The sequence below is a fragment of the Python bivittatus genome, unplaced genomic scaffold (genome assembly GCF_059951505.1).
Source record: "Python bivittatus isolate LINGU-HERP-01145 unplaced genomic scaffold, Pbiv_v1 ctg000590_np1212, whole genome shotgun sequence".
NCBI classification, from domain to species: Eukaryota; Metazoa; Chordata; class Lepidosauria; order Squamata; family Pythonidae; genus Python; species Python bivittatus.
The window spans coordinates 20,104,501-20,125,837 of NW_028277086.1; the positions used below are offsets into that span (position 1 = coordinate 20,104,501).

The following is a 21,337-nucleotide window of genomic DNA, read 5'->3' on the forward strand; positions in this document are numbered from 1 at the left end:
GGACACTCCATTGTGCCCAACTTCCTCCTTATTCCCATTTGGAGCATCTGTGTCTGCTTGAGGAAAGCAGTCCAGTTTCTATCTGTAGTTTCCTTTATTTTATTAGACTGCATGCACAGAGCAATGGCTGCAGTTTGCCCTGCAATTTCTCGAGACCTCTTCTGCTGCTGCAGAAGAACTTCTGTTGTTCTGCCTTACACTCAGGTTGCTTGAGAATTTCTTCTGAATTTCTTAGGTGGTATTTCCAAGCCTGCTTTATTGTTGGAGCCAGGCTTGATGATACGTTTTTCTATATTACACATCTATTATACATCTTGCCATCACTCTGGAGCCTTCTTGGATGTCCATATTTGCCAATCTAAAAAAGATCCAGTGGATAGGGTTTCCTGACAATGTATTTCCTTGGATTTGATCAAAATATGGGAAGCCAAGGAGAAGAGCAAAATACATAGACACACTTACTCCTTAGCCACCCCTAATTACATTCATTTTGAAAGAAAATTTAAATGCAAATTCTCTTTCATCAGGAATCTGGTAGAAAAAAGTACAGGACAGTCCGGATTTTTAATCTAGCTACTTCCCAAGTGGTAAGGTCTCGAATTTTTTGTGGTAGCCCCTCTCTTAGAAGACACAGGGGCATGCTATATCTAAAATTAGATGCGGGGATCAAGCTTGTGGATTTCATTAAATGTCTCATCTTTCTCAGATTCATTCTCAGTCCTGGGTCTCAATTCATTTTGCCCTCTTTTTGCAAAGTTTTCAAACTCTGTTGTGGTTCTCAGGTGACAGATATGTTTACCATTACCATAAACCCTGATTTTTTCCTACCACTGTTGTGGCGTTCCTGTCACACAGGTGTAGGCAAACTAATCACTCAACAGTTACAAGTGTGTCCATCATGTTCATGCTTTGCAAAGATTTGGAGGCAGTGTTTAGGAGCACAAGAAAGGGCACTTCATCTCTGCCAACCATTAAAGCAGCCCATCTTTTTCCACTTGTCCATCACAGCCTGAAAAAGAGAGATGCTGCTGCTTTAAGGAGCCCTCTCATTAAAGTCATTGTAGTTTTAATTTGTATGTATTTCCTTTTACATCAGTAATTAATTTTTCATCTTTTACTTACATCCAGGAAGAACCAAACAAAACATAAAGCTAATCACATAATTTGCCCTTTATGGGGAATTTTTCTCTTCAGAAATAGCCAGTAGAAATAGTCTTTGCTCCAGACTGGAATGCTGAATGGGTCGTAGGTGCTCCCATTGAGCCAGAGGACAATTCTTCTTCAGTACCAGCCGGAGGCAGAGACTTTTTAAATTAATGTCGGGAATGCCGTAGGGAGCATATATCTAAAGCCACGAGCACCTGCACAATCAGACTGCAGTTGTCAAAATAGTGAAAGCAGTGTCATGCTGCAAGCTCTGCCATTTTGGGATGTGTGTGTGTGACAGCACCACACACATACAAAAGAGGTAGGGTTTGCATCACACCAGTGCAACACTGCTTTTCTCAGACCTACTCATTTGACACATACACATTCTCTGTACACATCCCTAGCTAAAGTTCATTCTGACTTTTTGCCAGAAAAATTCTGCAAAGAATTGTTGATGTTACATGTAGTTTGACCCAGAGCCTCTCATCTAGTGGTTGAATATAATCCAATTGGTTTGCTGGATTCTCAGTATCATGGGGTAATCAATTTGCTTGTTAGGAAGCATGGAGCAAAACTTCCCTCTCCCAGGACAAGCAAATTAATGGGATTGTAACATTTACCACCATTTCTTGACTGAATCTCACTTCTTAGTTTTGCTGTTGGTAACACTGGCTTGTATCCACCATGACTGGCCTGCAGGGTGAAAAGAAGATGCTGGCTCTAGGAATAATTGGTCCAGAGGGACATGAAATGGCCCGACCAGAAGAAGTGGAAGCAGAAGCCACGTTGAGAGCAATTACCATTGCAAACTCGGTGAACTGCCCTCTCTATGTTGTACACGTGATGAGTAAATCTGCAGCCAAGGTAGTGGCAGATGCCCGCAGGCAAGGTAGGTTCCTTGCTAAACATGCTTGGATATTCTTATTTTGTTAGATCTGGGATCCCAAATATGGTTCCGCAGTCATCTCCACTGCAGCCTGTCCAGCTGATTGCCCTACAAGTTCTAATTCCCCCCCCCCCCCATTCCTTATAGTGTCTTTAATTAAAATGAAGTGGACATGTTGCAGAATGAAGTCCCAACTTCTAGCATTATCTTTATTTACAAAGATGCCCTCAAGCTCCACATAAGACCTGCAGGCATTCTTACAAAATGAAAATGGTGGGTTCTTGTATTTCAGTGCTTTTTTTGTAAATGTGCCTGGGGGAGGGGGGATATAAAAGGTAAACTGTAGTAGAGGAAGCATCCTGTAGGACTGGAAACTGATGAAGGGCCACATCACTACTTTGTCCTCTGATAAATGGGCGTTCTGTGACTGGCCATGCGCCTCACTGGCAGCCATTTTGTCTGAGTACTCAGAACATGCTCTCAGATTTGTCTTAGATTTATATTCAGGAGCTCAAGTTCTTTATTAAAAGCTTGACAGGATTTGGGGACCAGGTTAGGTGAAGATATGACTGAAATATTACATTCTCTTACGAATGAAACTGCAAGTTCTCAGTGGTTATGTTAACCCTTCAGCTAAACGGAGGCAGCCTCCGGGTTTGAAGAACATTTTCTAGTTAATTTTGCAATCTAAGCTTCAGTTCTTTTTCCTGTAACTAATAAATATTTAATTAACCTAAACATAAGGCTGATCTGAGTCTCTTTTTCTATTACAATTAGGCTGATTTTTGCCCTCTAGATATCCACAAGATGTCACTGTTGACAATACAATGAATTCATTTTGCAGTTGGGATTGCTCTCCACTTTTTGTGAAAGATGATGTAGTTTCAGAATCAAGTGTAATAAACTGTAAAATCAGCTAAAATATGTAGGTCAGAGCAAAATTTCCCAAGGCTATCCAGAAGCTTCCAAACTAGAAGGATTAGAATGTTCATGCTGCAGCATGTAGACCCACTATCAATTCTATGCTGATACATTCTGTACAGAACTCACCTGCAAAAATGTAGTCTTTTTTCCTAAATTCTGTACATGTTATCATATTTACACACTACAGGTCATGCTTCCCCAGAGAGTGTCCTTGCAGGGAGATGATCGAACAATTGGAAGAGATCAGACTGAGTAATGTGGTTTAAAAGAGCAAGGATTCTCCCATCCATCTTACCACCTGGTGGCCACATAGACATGTCCATGGCTTAACAGTAAAGAAGATCTGCTATTGCCTTTTCCCAGAATGATTTTTGGACATTCCAGATGACTGTCTGAGTCTGGGAGCACTAGACAACTCTTAAACCATGTCCACTCTTGAATAGCATGTTTGAGATTGGACAGGACAAGCTAGATGCTGTTGTTCATCACCCCTGTTCAGTTAGGTATAGTACCGGGCAGATGGAAGATATTTACTGTGCGTCTCTTAACACTAACAGATAAACAAGAATTCTCAAAGATAGGAGAGATTTGTGGTGTAAAGACCTAACTGGCACTTTCATCTGATCACACAAATGTATATTCTTATAAATTCTTATACAGCATTATAGGGCTGTTAATCAATTAAGCCAATGATTCCCAACCTTCTCCTTAATGTGAACCATTAATCATCATCCCATGTTTTTGCAGACACCACATAAGTAAATTTAGCTAAGAGGAGTCAGACTTGTACATTAAGAGGCATTAAACTGCAGCTATTTCTAAGCATTTATTATGGCCACTTGCAAACATATTGTATTCAGTGCAGTACATTCACCTGCAATTTGTAGGAAAAATTGCCCTGAGCTTAATATAACCTCAGGCATCGGCAGCCCCGCTACATGAGCCAGACTAGGAAATCAACTCCAAGGAAGGCTAAAACTACATTTATTGAGATTGGCTATAATAACAGAATCTTGCAAGTCTGATTGTGTTGGACCTCCTCCTTCTTACAGTTCAGTGAATTAGGGAGGTGTCTGCCTGATCTGCTTCTGAATGCTTTCTTGCTGTTCTGGACTTTAAAAAATGTTTTAGCCCCTTTTGTGTAGGTAATGATTCTGCACATCTCCATCAAGGTCATCTTCCTTACTAAACTGCAAGTATGATACATAAGAGGCCCACTGGATTCTATTATTATTTCCTACCCCACCCCCAGCCACTTGCAGTACCCTTGCCAGATATCACCATTTGGGAATGGCTGAACTAGGCTATCCAATGGAAAACAATAGGAGGAATCTCTCTTTTAAGACAAAAGCTGCAGATGGCAAGAATTGTAACATCTTACATTCAGGTTTTCAAGTTCTATAAAATCTCACCTGGTTTTGAAGTAATTGGGAGGGCACATTTCTTATTAAAAATACTATATAGATACAGATATAGATATATAGGTATAGAGATAGATAGATAGATAGATAGATAGATAGATAGATAGATAGATAGATAGATAGATAGATAGATAGATATAGATCTGTTCCTAGTTAACAGAAAAGACAAATTATTTGAATGTACCCTTGATTAAGATACTGAAATCCGAAAGATCCACTTCCCATTATTCCGTGATGTAGCTTTTTGATATGCAGTGTAGATATCTGCACTGACAATATTTTAAGATTAAGCTCATGGTTAAAGTTGTTCATCTGTTCAACCTCAACAACAAAAGATTGATTAGTGTGTTGCATAAAAAAATAAGGTGATGTCATTTTATGGCTTTCTCATGTCATCAGTTTTCCCAAATTTGATGCCCACCAGATGTCCTGTCATTGCTGCTCCCAGAATTCCCCACCAGATTGCCGAAGTTGCATTATAAGCTAAGCAATTCAAAAGAAACCATGCTTACTCAGAAGTCAACAATACTGAATTCTGTAGGCTGATTTCCACTAAGATTGGTTTCAAACATCTATGCTAATGGAGTGGAGATTAATATACAGTAGAATCCCAATGTTATATCATTTATGCAAATGATATAAATGACATAAATTCTTGTTTAACAGTTTGGTTCCAGTGGACACACCTTCCCCCTTAATTTGTAAACCATGTTTTTTTCTGTACTACATCTGGGTTGCAAAAATTCAGACAACCAGGAGTTAGCTCTCTGTGTCTCTCGGCTGCCAACTGATGGTCCATGCAGCCTGGGTATGGTAGCCCCACACTGTAATCTGTTGTACCGGGATCTGAAACTGATGTCAGCTGTACTTCAAAATATAGCAGTCAAAATTTAACCGGGTTGGTTCTCTGGGAAACTATGCTGCCAATTTTGCAAAATCTCTGTTGGATAGATTCGCTTTTCAATTTTCTTAGCCTTAAATAGCTTGGGATTCAACTATCAAGTTTCAAATGGCTGTTTTAATTCAAATTTACATTCTTTTTCTGCTTTTATTTTTTTGTGGTAAATGTTATTGTTTTGTTTAGTTTCAGTTTGCATGGTAAGCAGCCCTGGGATAAATATTATGAAATGTGGTTGGCAAAGGTCTTAAATAAGTATCAGCTATCATACTATTTATTCTTAGCTTTTCCTTCTAAATCCATAAAGCACCATCATCCTCAGCTGGCCCAAAAGCTTTTGCCCTTATATCCTCAATGGTAGTTCTGTTTGCTTGAGCTCTCTGTCAAAAGTAGATGGGCAGAGAGGCCTCAAGAACATTCATTTAAGGACTCTGCACATGGGCGGGTGGCTGCACCCACACGGGTAATGTTAAGTTTTATTGCATAGTTACAGCCAGTAGCCTGAACATTGCTTAGGACAAAAATACAGAATTTTCTGTGTCATTAATATAAAGGTCACTCAGGAGGCAAGGAAGAATAGGAGTGTTCATACTTAGTGGTAAGTTGGAATAGTTCCCCTGTAATTAACAGCCAGCTCTGCAGCCTGGTGAAACAGATTCTGCAGTAGTAGAATACTATAATTTCAGCCTCCTTTCCTCGAGAGATTGACTGGGAATGAACAAACTTCAGTTCATGGTTCTATGTTTCAGTAAAGTTATGCAGCACAGGGTGGGACTATACAGACAGCCTGAGATGTCCACAGAGGTGCAGTCAAACTACTCAAGATGGTGGCCAAAATTGAAGCTCTGCTGGTTTTTTTATGTACCTCACATCAACCAAACAGCAACAAAGTGCTTTTGATTTCTTTTCTAAATTCCTTCCCATCTTAGCAGCATTCATCCAGTATTCCTAAAGTGTAGGAGGTGCAAATGCATTGGGAAAACACCCCAGAGTCCTGAAGAATTTCTGCTTTATAAGTTAATGGTGGATGTCCTGTAAACTGAACTTATCTGTTTTTAGAATCTGAGCTATGTAATCGTCATGGAGAAAATCTATCTAGGTGGTTGCTAGGAGTCAAAACAACTTGATGGTACATAATCAATCAATTGTTCCCAAAATGCTGTATTTCTGTATGTGCTGCCAGGCTCCAGTTGTTTTACACAAACAAAAATAGCTATATTCTAAGCTAACATTAGACTGCAATCCCCAAATCTCATTTTCCATGGAACAAATGCCATTGAATGCATAGGACACAACAACATACCAAATAATTTCCTCTGAAGAGATTCTATTTGTGTGTTACAATTGCTTCATCATACTTTGTGGATTATTTTGGGCTTTGTGCCTAACAAATGTGGTAATTCAGATGTAGCCTCCCTGACTTTCCACAAACAATTGCTATGATTGTTGAGAAACTGGAGTTTATAGGCAAAAATATATGGGTTTTTTTACTCATGAGAGTTTCCAGAGAAATGAAGTGAGAGAGAAGTGGAGGAGGAATGACTAAGAAGAAACATGGGGGAAAGACAATTGACTATCAAAAGATGTATTCCATGGTCTACCGTATTTACTGGCACTTTGCTGCTATATGTTGGTCTATCTGGTCTTTTTTCTTTTCTCCATTATTATATTTAAGAGGGCAGACATCAATCCTTTTTCTGAATTATCTGAACCACAACATAATATTTAACTTCCTGTAATCTTTTCTAAACCTTCATGATCAGAATAATTTTGCTTCTCAGATCTCTGTTTCTACATGGGCTGGTTCCAACACTCACGTACATATTTTGATTTTATGTATAGACATAATTGGAAGACCAGTCTGCACCTAAATTTATTGAGATGATTTACAATAACAAATAGTTTCAGTGACCACAGAAAAGCATCACTGGAGAAGGCGTGTCCCATAAGCTGCCCACCCCCAAAACTTAGTTTTTTCCCAAAGATCTGTTCATCTGTCATTGAGTTGATCATAGGGTCTATACATTGTCTATATCATACCTGATCCAATCCACTGATGTGGAATTGCAAGCTAGTATTACTAGGTTTAGTTCCTCTTACCTTTAATTTTCTTCATTCTCTCCTCCACAGGCAAAGTCGTATATGGTGAGCCTATAGCTGCAAGCCTTGGTACAGATGGCACTCACTATTGGCAAAAAGACTGGCCTCACGCAGCAGCTCACGTCATGGGTCCTCCACTAAGGCCTGATCCTTCCACTCCAGACTTCCTCATGAATCTTCTAGCAAAGTAAGGAAGTTCATATTCACAAGGGCCCTTTAATAGATGTACCCTAAGTGGCTATTAAAGCCAGCATAGACAAAACTGCAAAATACAGTAATGTGTTTCAATGGATTTTGAAGGAAAAATGTAAAATAATGAGAGGAATTTTACTGTTCCTTTTTGGTTGTTTGGTCAAGAAAAGTATACAGTATTTGGGGAAATAATTAAGGTTCTGATGTATGTATTATCTGTCATATGCAGTATGGTTTTCCCTGTTTGCTTGGAAATAGCTAAATACTGAATAAAAGTCATGCTGCTTATTTTGGAATTTTAAGAGAATATCATGGACCTTCTCAGAAAATAGCTGACTTTGGAAGGGAAACATAACCAATCACAAAGATAAAAAGGAGGATGTCCTGTGAGTCAGGCTCGACTCCTGGTGACCTCAGAGACATGTCCATGTTGTTTACCTGGCAAAACTACAGAGATGGTTTGCCACTGCTACATTCTGAGATGTTTTTCAACTTCCCATCTAGCCTGTAATTCAGGTATTTCTTTGTGGTCTTCCATTCAAGTATTAACCAGGTCTGACTCTGCTTAGCTTTTCAACATCAACCCCCTGGCTAGGTGTTGCCCTCTTGGTGGTCATATTGTTACAAACCCCTATTTAGTAGAAGCCAATTTCAATAGGTTGCTTTCTCCACCCTTCTAGCCTCTCCTAGCCCAACTTTAGCATCCTCTTGACTTGTCAAGCTTATCTTGGTCAGTTTCCAAATATTTGGAACACTTCCAAAGAAAGCATTGGACTGCAGCCACCCACCATTTTTATTTCCTAAAAGGATTATCTGGGTCCAAGGCACTGATACCCTTTGTATTGCAGCATTCCAGCTTCCTTTCATTGGTTAATTAAAGGAATCTAAGCCTGCCCCACCACCCCAACCCTCCAAAATAGTACTTCCAGAATCTACAATGGAATGATGACTGTAGCATCACTAGGAAGCAATATCATCATTGGGAAGCAATCAATGAAGGCTATCAAGGTTTTGTGAACTTCCTGAGTACTTTTGGCTAACACAGAGTGGTTGAATAGAACATTTGCTTTGATCTAGCAGGACTTTATTTTCACTGCTCTTATGGCACCTTTCCATCTAATTCAGGGTATGGCTGAATCCAAGCCAACATCTTCACAAAATGTCAGCATTCACCAGGGTTTTGGTCTTACCTAGAGGTGATATTATTTTCCTATAGGTCATTAATTCTTTATCTCCTTACCTTTCTTCAGCAGATTTTTTTCTTTAATGGTTTTAAGATTTAAACAATGAACCAAGTAGGATGTATAATTCTGAAATGAAAAGTGGGATGTGGTACATAAAAAAATCTAGTCCTTTATGCCACCTCAGTAATAGTATTTCTTTTACCTTATTTTTTTTAAGTGGTGACTTGACTTTGACTGGAACAGATAACTGCACATTTGACATCTGCCAGAAGGCTTTGGGAAAAAATAACTTCACAAAGATCCCAAATGGAGTGAATGGAGTGGAAGATAGGATGTCAGTGATCTGGGAAAAAGGAGTGGTAAGTGGGGTTTCAATTCATTCTCTAACACAATGGTGAAAACAATAACAAAAAGTCCTCATTTTTTGCATAGGAGGAGGTATACACTATGACTGTACAGTGCTTTGAATTCAAAAGGAAAGAGGTGCTTTAAGGCATGTAACACCTGATCACAACTCCTTAAAGCAGCTGCATCTTTTCCTAGGATTGCATGCTTGCCCTCTCAGCTACAATGAAGCCCCAGGAAAAGACGTGTTTAATCTCAGGAGATGTGGAAAGGTGCTTCGTGAGCACCCTCTGTGTGTGCCAAAACATTTTCCCTTTAAATCTAAAGCACGCACATGCACTCTCAAAAAGTTGTTATTCCTTTCCTTAGCTTACTGACCTGAACTAAATCCTTTCAAATATATGGCTTGAACGGATATATTACCAATGATTTCTCTTGCCTGGAAGATAAAAGTCTTGTTACTGTACTTATCTTGGTAATATTTCTGATTTTGTCGGGCAGAGTGATAATCACAAACACTCCTGTTTGTGCAGAGCGCAGCAAAAACTCCAGGAAAATATTAGCCATGAAAGCAAACACATTGCAATGTCCATTTCTTGTTTCCCAAAGAAATCCAGTCAGAAAATATATACTAACTGGTGTTTATTGATAAAAATGCAAAATTCCATAAAATGCAAATATCATACAAAATATAAAGAAAAACACATCTTCCCATGTAATGTAGCATCCAAGACTTAGCAACACAAGCTTAACAAAATCTCTAGCTACAAACTCTTAGAGAAGAGGTACACTACTTGGTGCTTTGTTACAACTACGTAGCCCATAAAACCTACATAGTGGCTAACACTAAAACAACTAACAACTACTCAGAGAGGCTGCACATTTTCCTCTCCTTGTATTATAGCTCTGTGCCACCCCCACTGGGTAACTAGCATACACACGCCAATAGGTGGCAGTAACTAGCACAATACACAACACACAATAACAGGTGTTTTTCGCATGATCTCTGTAGTCAAAATATTATTTGTTATTGTTGTAAAGATAACGGGATGAATCCTTTCGCATGAGAAAGAAAATCCTGACAGATTTGACTACATAAAATGCTCTAGATTGCCCTTGATACTGTATGGAGGCTGCAAATGATCCAGAGTATGACAGGTTAATTTCTAACATTAGCTGCCTGGAAGGATAATTATAACTCCAACATTATATGAACCCCATTGTTGAAAAAAAAAAAGTAAGTTGTGGCTAAATTCAAGGAAGTGAGGCTTAATATAAGTTTTTGTCTTAGATACTTGAGAGGGTATATTTCCATCATATGTCCTTTCTTAATCCTTAACATCTAGCATAGGTCAAGCTAAGCCACTTTAAATGCCTTTTAAGAAGACAAGAAGGATTAAATATTTTAAATAAATAGATGAGTGTCTACTAGGGCAATTCAAAGTATAGGATTTGAGCCAGGACATGAAAAGGATTTTAAAAATAGGCATAGGATTTCATTCTGGATTGGGACCTTTGTGGGAGTTAAAGAGGATTCAATTATTTGTCTTGACTCTGACCCCATCATCAATAGGAATCTCATCTTTCTTTGCACCAAAAGCGAATATCTCATTTGTTCTGCTGAAAGTTATTTTTCAAATACAGTTAATAGTTATAAGAAACCAAATCAGGCCTGTAGTGGAAGAGTAAAAATTTTACCAGCTCTGAGTTGAGCTCCTTTGTCTGTTGTCTACTTTAAATATGCATAAGATTGCTAGATTTGTGAATAATCAAACATTTGATTTGCCCCTAAGTTCCATCTTTTAACAAATGGTGACCACTGAGAGTTTTCTTGACAATACACACAAAATTATGGAAGCAATTTATATTAATATCCATCCAATTTTGAACCTTAGCAATTCATTTAGGCAAGCTTTCTATTTAGGCAGGGATTTTATCTATATCAAATATCTACGTATTCAGTTTTGCTGATTGCTGCCATTCTTTCTATATTCTCTCCGATTTATTGCCACCTTTGAAAAGATTTTTTTGATTTTAATTTTTTGTTCTCCCACTTCAGAATTATCGCTTTATGAATTTTAAGAATGTGCACCAGTTTCATTTATTAGCCTGTTTGATATCCCTGAAGCCATTATTTTGATCTATCAAGGTTATAAATTTGGAGCTGTTTCCAAACTATGTCTTTCTCTTATGGAATTATTACTTTGGTGCTATGTTTTTGTTTGATTAGCTGTTGGGAAATGTTTGAAATTTTCAGTGTTGAAACATTCTGTCCAGGACTGGAGCATCCGCTCAGGGGGAAGTGTCAAAAATGTCAGAATGGCAGCCACAGATATGTAGTTAAAACTCTGATATTTTTTTTAATGCACATAAAAATGAGTGGGGCTTGATTGCATGGTCATGGCTGCGATCTTGACTTTTTTGATACCCCCACTTCACTATGAAAGCCTTGGTACAGTACCTTTTTAACATAGGCATTATTTCCCCCCAGTTGGGAATGGGGTTCCCTTGCAATAAATTTATGAATATTTTTTCCTTCTTCAAATGTTTTTTATTAAAAATTCACCTATACTGTTTTACAGCACAGGGGCAAAATGGATGAAAACAGATTTGTAGCTGTTACTAGCACAAACGCAGCTAAAATCTTTAACCTATACCCAAAGAAGGGAAGAATAGCTGTGGGCTCTGATGCTGACATTGTCATTTGGGACCCCAAAGCTACAAGGTATGGCCTAAGCAATCAAACCTGATTTGTCCCTCATGTCTCTGGGCAAAGCAAGAATATATTTTTAAGATATAAATCCTGGTGAGCAGAAGACATTTGATCTGAATTATTTGCAAGATGGTCCTAGGCACAGCACAGAGGATTATGTCTAGTTGGAATATTTTTTAAAGAAATCTGTCTGAACTGCTAATCAAATAGGAAAATAACAAGGCTTGTACCTTTGTACTAACTGCTATTTTCTTGAAGATTTTTTTTTTTTTTTTTAATCTGCGCTCAGTCGTTACCGACTCTGCAGTGACTGCTTGGACGGGTCCTTGCAGTTTTCAAGGCAATTGTTTCAGAAGTGGTTTGCCAGAGCCTCCTTCCTAGGGCAGAGCCCAGCTGGCAAGTGCAGGAGGCGGGGTTTCCGTTGCTTCGCGCCCTTTTCGGGCGCGCGCGGTTTTTCGCGCTTACCGGCAACTGCTCCCGACTCCTTTTTGCAAGGCGCCGCCAGCATTTTTCCTCCCACCGGAGTGAGAGTACCCATTTATCTACTCACATGAGTTTTCGACCTGTTGGGTTGACAGGAACTGGGGAGGAAACAGGAGCTCACCCTGCTAACGCGAAGGCTGGACTCGAACCGCTGAAGCGTTGACCATTTCTGGCCAACAACTTTCAGCGTCATTAAGCCGCTGCGCCACCGCGTCCCCCTTCTTGAAGATAGTCAATTATTAATAATAGTCCCTAGGCAACTGCATTTAGATAGTCTCTTATGCCCACATTGTGGTGTCTTAAAAATACCTTAATGACATGCCAAGTATTATCACATATTTATTGAGAATATATCAGGCAAATTTACCACATTGTAGCCAGCGATTTCTTTACCCAGGAAAGCTCTCAGCATTCCTGGAAATTTCACCACTAAATAGAAGCCATGACAATCTACAATCTAGTCCAGGAATTTGTAATGTAATATACATTGTTAGGCAATTGTGTTATAAATGGAAAGTATAAAATAGTTTTTTTCTTCTGTCACATTAAAAATTAAAAGTTAGTATTTACTCTTTGGGAGAGCCAATTTGATGTAATGGTTAAAGCACTAGGCTAGAAACCAGGAGACCAGGAGTTCAAGTCCCACTTTAGGCGCAAAGCCAGTTGGGTGACTTTGGGCCAGTCACTCTCTGTCAGCCCTAGGAGAGAGTGAGTCTGAAAAACCTTGCCAAGAAAACTGCAGGGACTTGTCCAGTCAGTTGCAGGAGTCAACACTGACTCAAAGGCATGCACACACAAAATTACTTTTGGAGGATTTGGGGGGGTGTTGCATTTAATATCTATTGCTATCGCTATCTCTGTCTGTCTGTCTGTCTGTCTGTCTGTCTGTCTGTCTGTCTATCTATCTATCTATCTATCTATCTATCTATCTATCTATCTATCTATCTATCATCTCTGAGTTTATGTGCCACTCCAGTCCAGAAGGACTCTGTGCAGTTTACATTCTTAGAGTAAGAGGATTAAAATGATAAAGCAACTTCACAAAATAATAGAACTTCAACATCAAAAATAATAGCAACAATTACCAAAAAGTCTAAGGCTAAGAAGAACAATGAGCATCCAAGCTCAACAGGGGGGTGGGGGGCTCCACCTTATACTGGATGTCTTCTCAGGGTTTTCTTTAAAAGCCAGGGATCAACAGCTGTCCTAAGACAGAATAGGATGGGGGGAAGTCAGATCTTGGGCAGTAAATTACTCCAAAGAAGCAGGGCTGCAACTGAGAAGCCGCAGCTCCATGGGACCTGTAGATGACAATCCTTAGAGAAGGGATCCAGAGGAAGTCTGTCGTACTCAATTGTACTGGACAGGCAGAATCCACTGGTAGTAAAAAGCCTTGGAGAGAACCATGCCCTGGACCATGAAGGACTTGCAAGGTGGGTATCAGCACCTTAAATTGCACCTGGAAGTTGACCAGCAGCCAGTGTGGCTCTCAGAGTAAGAAACCTTCTGTATTTCCATCCCATTTGGGACATAGCATGGTATATTCCCTGATATAAATAGATCTGAATTTTGCAGGCTTAAATGTGTATCTTACACTTTATCCACAGTAGCTTTGTATACTACCATATTTCATATTATGATTATATATAATTATAATATTTATTTATATTTACAGTATATATAATTATAATATCATTAAATTATTCTGATGTTTAAACAGCAGTACACAATTATTTTCATTCACCCAGCTCTTGGTTTATCTTCTTAAATAGAATAATTCCCTTTATATATAATTGATTAATAAATGAAATAAATACATAAATAATGACCACAGCCTGTAATTAGCATTAATATATTCTACTGATAAGATGCAAATGTTACTGCATTAATAATTCTGTCATTTTTAAAACAATTATTTATTTGCCTTTGTACCAATACAGAGAGCTAATTATTGTTTCCTTTTATTTCTGTCTTAATTTATGTGTGATAATACTGTGAAGGAGGTTTGTGATGCCCAGCTGCTTTTGCACATGAGCAAAGATTATATATTTTCCGACAGTATGACATTTTAATTTAGATAAAGGGAAAAACAAAGTTAGAAGCAAAGTCAGTTCAGTTTATACATGTGCCCATCTCTGTACAGAGAACACCTTAATCACTAAAACACTGTGCCATTGTTTTACTATCAACCTAACAGAGTTTTCTGCTTCAGAGACTCATGATTCTAATTCCTTGATACAGGGCCACCCTCTGGGGAAGTAAAAGATAACCAGGATGGTGTTTGCCAGCATGTGATCAAAGTGTGCCCTTTTTTAACATGCAACACACAAAACAGGGTCAAGGCTTTGACCATGCTATTTATTCCCCACTCTGTTACCTGCTCAGGTATGGAAGAGGGGAGTGGCAGTAGATGAGGACAAATGCTACCTTGAGAAGTAATCACATGATTTCCTATGATCAACCCCTGCCGTTTCCATTGAAAGAACTCACAGCAGATGGTGATATTAATCTATTTTGGTGTAATGGACCTTTGAATGCAGCTGATATTCAGAAGCAGAAAAAGTTTTTTCTTTGTGGGGAGCTTCTATTAACTAGCCTCAAATGGCATTGCCAACTATTAAATTGCCTTCACCAACTTGATGCCCTTAGTATGCATTGGGATTTCTAGAATTCACTGGGATTCAAAGAACTGAACATATACTCAGTGTGGTAGGCAGATCGGAGGAAGCTGTACTTAATTAATCTTTTTATTAATTAATTAATTTGTTTGTTTATTTCCATTTCAATTTATTTTTCTATTTCAATTTCATTGAAATAACTTGAATTGGAAATAAATAAATAAATAAATAAATAAATAGCCCTACTATATTATTTCATGAAAATAGCAAAAGAATTTAACCAATATGGGCCACATTTTTGAATGAGTCTGAGCTTTAATGATGATCAGCTCTTGCTAACATTAGTAATTGTAATGAATTATGGACAGAGAAGAAGCAATAGTTGTTTTTAATCTTGGACTCTTTTTTGTCATAAGATGAGGAAGCTACCTTTCAATCACATAATTTATATGTGATTCCTCTGCGTAATCTAGGGATATAATCCTGGCCATGCTAAAATAGCTTGAGTTGAGTTATTGATATTGTCCTACCAAAGGAAGGAAAAGGTATCTGGCCAGACAGTACTTGGTCTGGTGAAGGTGACATTCCTTCCTTTCATATACTTATGGAAAGCTCAGCAGATGTAAACAGCTCGTCAGTGATAATTCTCCCATGGTGGTGGTAGGCAAGGTATGTTGGACAGCCTCTACCTGCTCTGAAAGCTCAACTTGGGGCTGGAAATAATTAGTTTCCTCTTTTGCAATTGGAGAGGGTGATGAAAAAATGAAAAGAATGAGCCACCCATTTCTCTTCTGCTTGCTAGAGCAAGCCAACTAGACTCAGGAAGTACCAGTAGCTCCATCAAAGGCACCCAGTCCACCTGCTCAGCCAGAAAGCTATAGACCAAGAGCAGTTATCTTGATGAAGTAATTTATGAAATCCATTTTGGTTTTTGTAAACTTTGCTATCTGACCCACAACTCCTTCCTCCTCTGTGATGGTCAAGATGATCAAAACTGGTGTTTGCATATTATCAATGGGCAGATGCTACCCAGAAGCTTTGGCCATTAGATGGGTAATCAATTCCAGTCAGGCATTCAGTGCACTTGCAGGAACTTTCAGAAGCTTCCTGGTAATGTCTTTAGCAATGAATTTGCCAGTGAGACTAGAAAACAGACAGATGGGAAAAATTTATCGAGCTCAGTTCTCTGGAGCCATCAGCAATTTTGCTTTGTTTCTCCTCCTAGGAAAATGTTGGCCGAGAAAGGCAAGCTTAAAGTGTGAAAAAGGAAACAAAAGGAGGGTTGATGGTGTATTTCACCTTTTTCAAGGTGTTTGGGTACAGTGGGAGCTCCAGTCTAACCAAATCTTCTCACATCTCAACAGGAAGGCAGGTTTAGGCTACTGATGCCTCCTGTTCACTAATAAATCAACTAAAAACTGATTTTAAAAAATAAAATTATAGTTGAAAGATTAGTAGAGCTGAATCAAGTTATCTACCTTTTGCAGATTTATTTTAAGAGTATGGATCTTGCCTTGATTTTTTGGGGGAGGGGAGAAATTCTAATTAATATGGTGTACTATAATGGTAGTACTTCTCTGCGGTAGCCCCTGGTCTTTGGAACATTCTGTCCTCGGAGGTGCGATTGGCCCCCTCACTCCTGGCCTTCCGAAGGACCTTGAAGACCTGGCTCTGTCACTTGCCCTGGGGCGGGGAGGGAATATCTCAAGCAGGGAGATGGCTGGCCCCATAGTGGCCGGCTGTCTCCGGCCCGATTTTCTAACTTCTTGGATTTTCCTTTTTTAGTATTGTTTTAATTCTATATATATTATGTATTTTATATATATTTATAGTTTTAATGTCTTTGTAAGCCACCCAGAGTCCCCTATTGTGGGGGAGATGGGTGGGGGAGAAATCCAATAAATAATAATAATAATAATAATAATAATAATAATAATAATAATAATAATAATATAATTAATAGTACATACTGAAGGATTTTGAACACATGATGTTCTATTATATTGAGCTAGATCAATGCTGTCCATTAAATTGGGAAGTTCAAAACAATAGTAAGAACTCTAGATGTGTATTTCTAACTCGTAAAAAAAGCTTGAACCTATGAAGCAAAAGGAAGGGTTGATGAGATGCTCACCATCTCCTCAGCTACACTTAGATAAGATTTTTATCTTTTTCTAAGAAGTCATGAGGTGGATTACATAACTGTCAAGGAAACAACCCTTTCCTAAAAGTATGATGTTTACTTTCCTACTATATCAGGATTGAGAATTTTATGAGTTTCATAGAATCAAAGAGGCACAGAGTTAGAAGGGGCCTCAGAGATCATCTGGTTCAACTTCTTCTCAGTCCAAGATCTCCTAAAGCATTTTGGACAGATAACTATCCAGACTCTGAAGACCTCCGGTGAAGAAGGGCATGAGGCAATCTATTCCATTGCTTGACAGCCCTTACTGTCATGCAGTTCCTCCGAATATCTAACCAGCATCTATTTTACTGTAGTTTCAACCCATTTGTTCTGACCCTGGGCAATTGGAGACCATGTCTATATGACAACCTTTAGATATCTAAGGATTATTATCATAACTCCCCTCTGTTTTCTCTCCCAAACCTACACAGATCCTTTAATTATTCCTTGTTCCAATTCCCTCACCATTTTGGTAGCCTTTCTCTGAGCTTGTTCCAATTTGTCAATGTCTTTTTTAGATTCTGTTGATAAGTCCTGGAATGTTTCAAATCCAGCCTGATCAAAGCAGAAGACAGTGGGACATTCTTGCCATTTTAACCCCTTTATTTATTTATTTATTTATTTTTCAAATTTGTCACCGCCCATCTCACTGCAAAAAGAAAATCTTTCTTTTAATACAACCCAAAATAACATTTGTCTTTTTAGCAGCTTCATCACTTTGTTGACTCATGTTCAACTTCTGATCTATTAGAACATTCAGCTCCTTTTCACATGTTTTACTGCTAAGCCAGGTCTCCCCCTTCCCATATTTATGCTTTCATTTTTTTTTTCCTCCTAGGCTTTACATTTCTCCCTGTTAAATTTCAATCTGTTCATTTTGTCCTACAGTTCAGGCCTCTGTAGATATTTTTGAATCTTCTCTTTTTCTTCAAAGTGTTAGTTTTCGGTCATCTGCACATTTGACAGCCTTCTTCTCAACCGCTTCATCCAAGTCATTAATTTAAAAAATTGAACAGCTCAGGGTCCAAGATAGAGCCCTGTGGCCCTCCACTGAACATTCCTCTCCAATCTGATGTGGAACCATTTATGAATATTCTTTGAGCAAGCCATCAGCCAATTAGGAATCTAACAGTTCTTACTATCTAGTTCATATTTCATTACTATATTAATGATATCATGACAGACTTCACTGAATACTTTGTTATAGTAGACTATGCCCATGACATTTCTCCCGATCTGTTAAGCTAGTAACTTAAAAACTCAAAAAAGGAGGTAAAATTAGCCTGTCATGACTTGTTTGTTATGAACTCAAGCTGTCCTATCTAAATATTCACAAACATACTGTTTAAGAATGTGTTTGAGGAGCCTGCCCAGTTTAGATGTAAGCTGATGGGTAATTTCCCAGGTGTTCCTTCTTCCATTTTTTAAAAAAGTTAGAGACAACATTTGTCTTCTCCTGTCTTCTGTGACCTCATCAGTCTTCCTAGAGTTCTCAAAAATTACAGTTAGTGGTTCTGTAATCATCTCTGCCAGTTCCTTCAGGCCCCTAGCATCTAATTTGTCTGTCCCTGGAAATTTGAATTCATTTAAATCAGCTCAGCATTCTTTTACCATCTCCTTGTCTATCCTGCGCTATAGCTCTTCCTTCAACTATAGTGGCTCTTCTATGGCCCGCTAAGACTTCATTCCTCTTCTGAGAGAAAACAGACGTAAAATATAAGTTAAGACATTCTGCCTTCTCACTCTCACACATTACCACTTCACCCCTTTTTCCTCACAACACACCTACAACCTCTTTGCCGTTCCTTTTGTTTAGACTTTCTGACACAATCCTTAGTTTCTGGCAACTGCTTTGGATCCTTTTGGTGATATGCCCTTCCTTCCATTTCCTATACATGTCCTTTTTTTCTTTTCAACCTCTTTTTGTAACCCCACTTATCTTTTGGGATATCTTTCATTTCTCCTTTTAGTAGGGTTTTTTTATGGACACACCTTCAATATCTTGTTTTGCAGAACTGTTTACTCCACAGTTTTAGGCCACTGGATTTGACCTAACTCCTGAGTCATCAACATTCAATCTTCTGAAATCCCAGTATACAAACCTGATTGTTCTTGATTTCTCTTCCCTTTGATATCATAAACTCCAGGATAACATGATCACTTTCTTCCAAGGTTCCAGACATCTCCACTTCTTCAATCAGTTCCACTCTGTTGGTAAGGATTGGGCTTTCTTACTCATTTGCCAAGTATGTAAGCCATCCAAGATTCCCACTATTCAGTTGCACAGCTGGAATGTTCTTTGTTCTTTTTCTGGGCGTAATATTTAGGGGTAAATGAAATATTATTCAAAAATATGGTAACTTGCCCATTCTATTCTAGTCTATTTTAATAGTTATAATAAAAAAGAGGCCTACAGCTAGATAACATATGGTGAAAAGGACCTAGTCCTACTATATTTTATTGTTCCCCATTTTTAGGGAATTTTGAGTTATACTAGTTAGGGAATTTTGGAAGCCTTTCTAAAGGCATGAGGTTGAGAAAGGCTGGGCCATGGCCTCAGTTCTGCATCTGAAGGACCCATGACATAAAGCAGTTTTCTACAATGACCATCCTAAGACATTCTGGGAATCATTGATTCAATACAGCAGGAGGGCACCAGGTTGTGGAGGGCTGACACAATGCCTCAGCTATTTATCCAGGCATACTGTAAATAGGTCTATAAGCCCTGTTTTGCATTTCCGAATCAGCTTGTAAGTCAAAGTAGTTTAACTCTCCCAACTTTTCAACAATACGCTCAAGGTTTATTTGTTTTTTGGACTCATTTTGTATCTTTTCTGAATCCATAAATTTAACATGCCAGTGCTCTCTTCCCTGAGGATGTAGCAGATAATTATACTTTCTTCCTTAAATTCTAGCATTATTCACTGTTGTGACAACAGCAAGCAGTCTGGATGAATTTCATAGTCATAGTGATCCAGCCTTCTTCTACCTGGCACTATCCAGATCAGGTAGTCTAATTCCCATATTTACAGCAAGCATGGCCACTTGGAATGAGGTCTAGGACATCTGGAGAGCTTCAGCTGGGAGAAGCCTGGTTTTTCCCTGCTTTCTTCACTTTTTATGAAGAACAGCATTTTGACATCATGTACCAGATGGCAGGTGACAGCACCAGGCTGACCTTATCTGCACTCAAAAATTAATCATGGTTGGACTTTTTTATTACTTAGTTTCAAACTACAGTATTAAGGAGTTCTGGGATTGCAAGGTAGACCAAATCATCATCCAGTAAGACAATTTTTGTTACAGCTCAACGTAAATTGTTTAGGTTTCATTAGCAAGTGGACCTACCATCATGCAATATTTTATGAGTCGTTTTTATTAACTTTTAGTTGTTGATAAACTACTTTTCTATATAAGGCTAGCTTCCTTTTCAGCATCACTGTGATGCCATGTTTTACTTCTGTAACAGCATAAAACAGAAATAACATCATATGATGATGTTGTAGCCCTTTCTCTTTTAAAAATAATTTACAATAATGAAAGAAGTAGTACAAGGCTATCATGCTAATTCTGTTGATTTTAAAACGGTTTGAAATAACTTTCTAGACTCGTTTTAATACAACATAACAAGTTGAGTATTTTTTTAAAGTTACCATCATAGCATGATGATGTTAAAGTGCTATTACAGTATTATTTTGGTTTGACTTTAATTCTTGCTGGAAATCTGTTTTAGTGATAAGTGGAATGATTGATGAAAAATAATAAAAGGGTGTCATGAAAGGAAGTCCATCACTAAAGTCTTACCAAGTGTATGCTGAACACCAAATGGTCTCATTCACACAGCTAGTTAATCATCACAGCTATAGATGAAACAATATTGGATGCATTTCTGTTTACTTTTTAATTTATTACAGGAGGTCTGGGAGGGCAGGGGCAGGGACAGGCCAGAAAGTCAAGATACAGCTGCAACCATTTAATCAAAGTCCCACCCTATTTTTTTTACATGTGCTGCCATCTTGCCTTTTTTATTCATCCTGAGGATGCCCCTGATTTATTACATTTGTAACCTGTCTTTTCTCCAAAGAAATCTAGACAACATGGACAACCTTTTCACCCTACATTTTCACAATTCAGTGGGATGGCTTATAAGGGCCTCTCATTTGGATACTGTGCTAGCTGCATTCAAGTTCCCACTTTGCTTCTGTAAAACCATTCTGGGGTCTGCTCTGTGCTGATTAG

The 21,337-nt window shown here is 38.4% G+C and overlaps 1 protein-coding gene across 1 annotated transcript in view; it reads left to right on the forward strand.

Annotated features, from left to right (window-relative positions):
• Positions 1–21,337, forward strand: part of DPYS (dihydropyrimidinase) — a 38,296-nt gene that overhangs the window by 8,861 nt on the left and 8,098 nt on the right. Inside the window, exons 4-7 of the mRNA XM_007430419.3 lie at positions 1,849–2,038; positions 7,409–7,565; positions 8,972–9,113; positions 11,682–11,824. Of these exons, the coding sequence (XP_007430481.1) occupies positions 1,849–2,038; positions 7,409–7,565; positions 8,972–9,113; positions 11,682–11,824 (632 nt within the window). The remainder of the gene's footprint in view (positions 1–1,848; positions 2,039–7,408; positions 7,566–8,971; positions 9,114–11,681; positions 11,825–21,337) is intronic.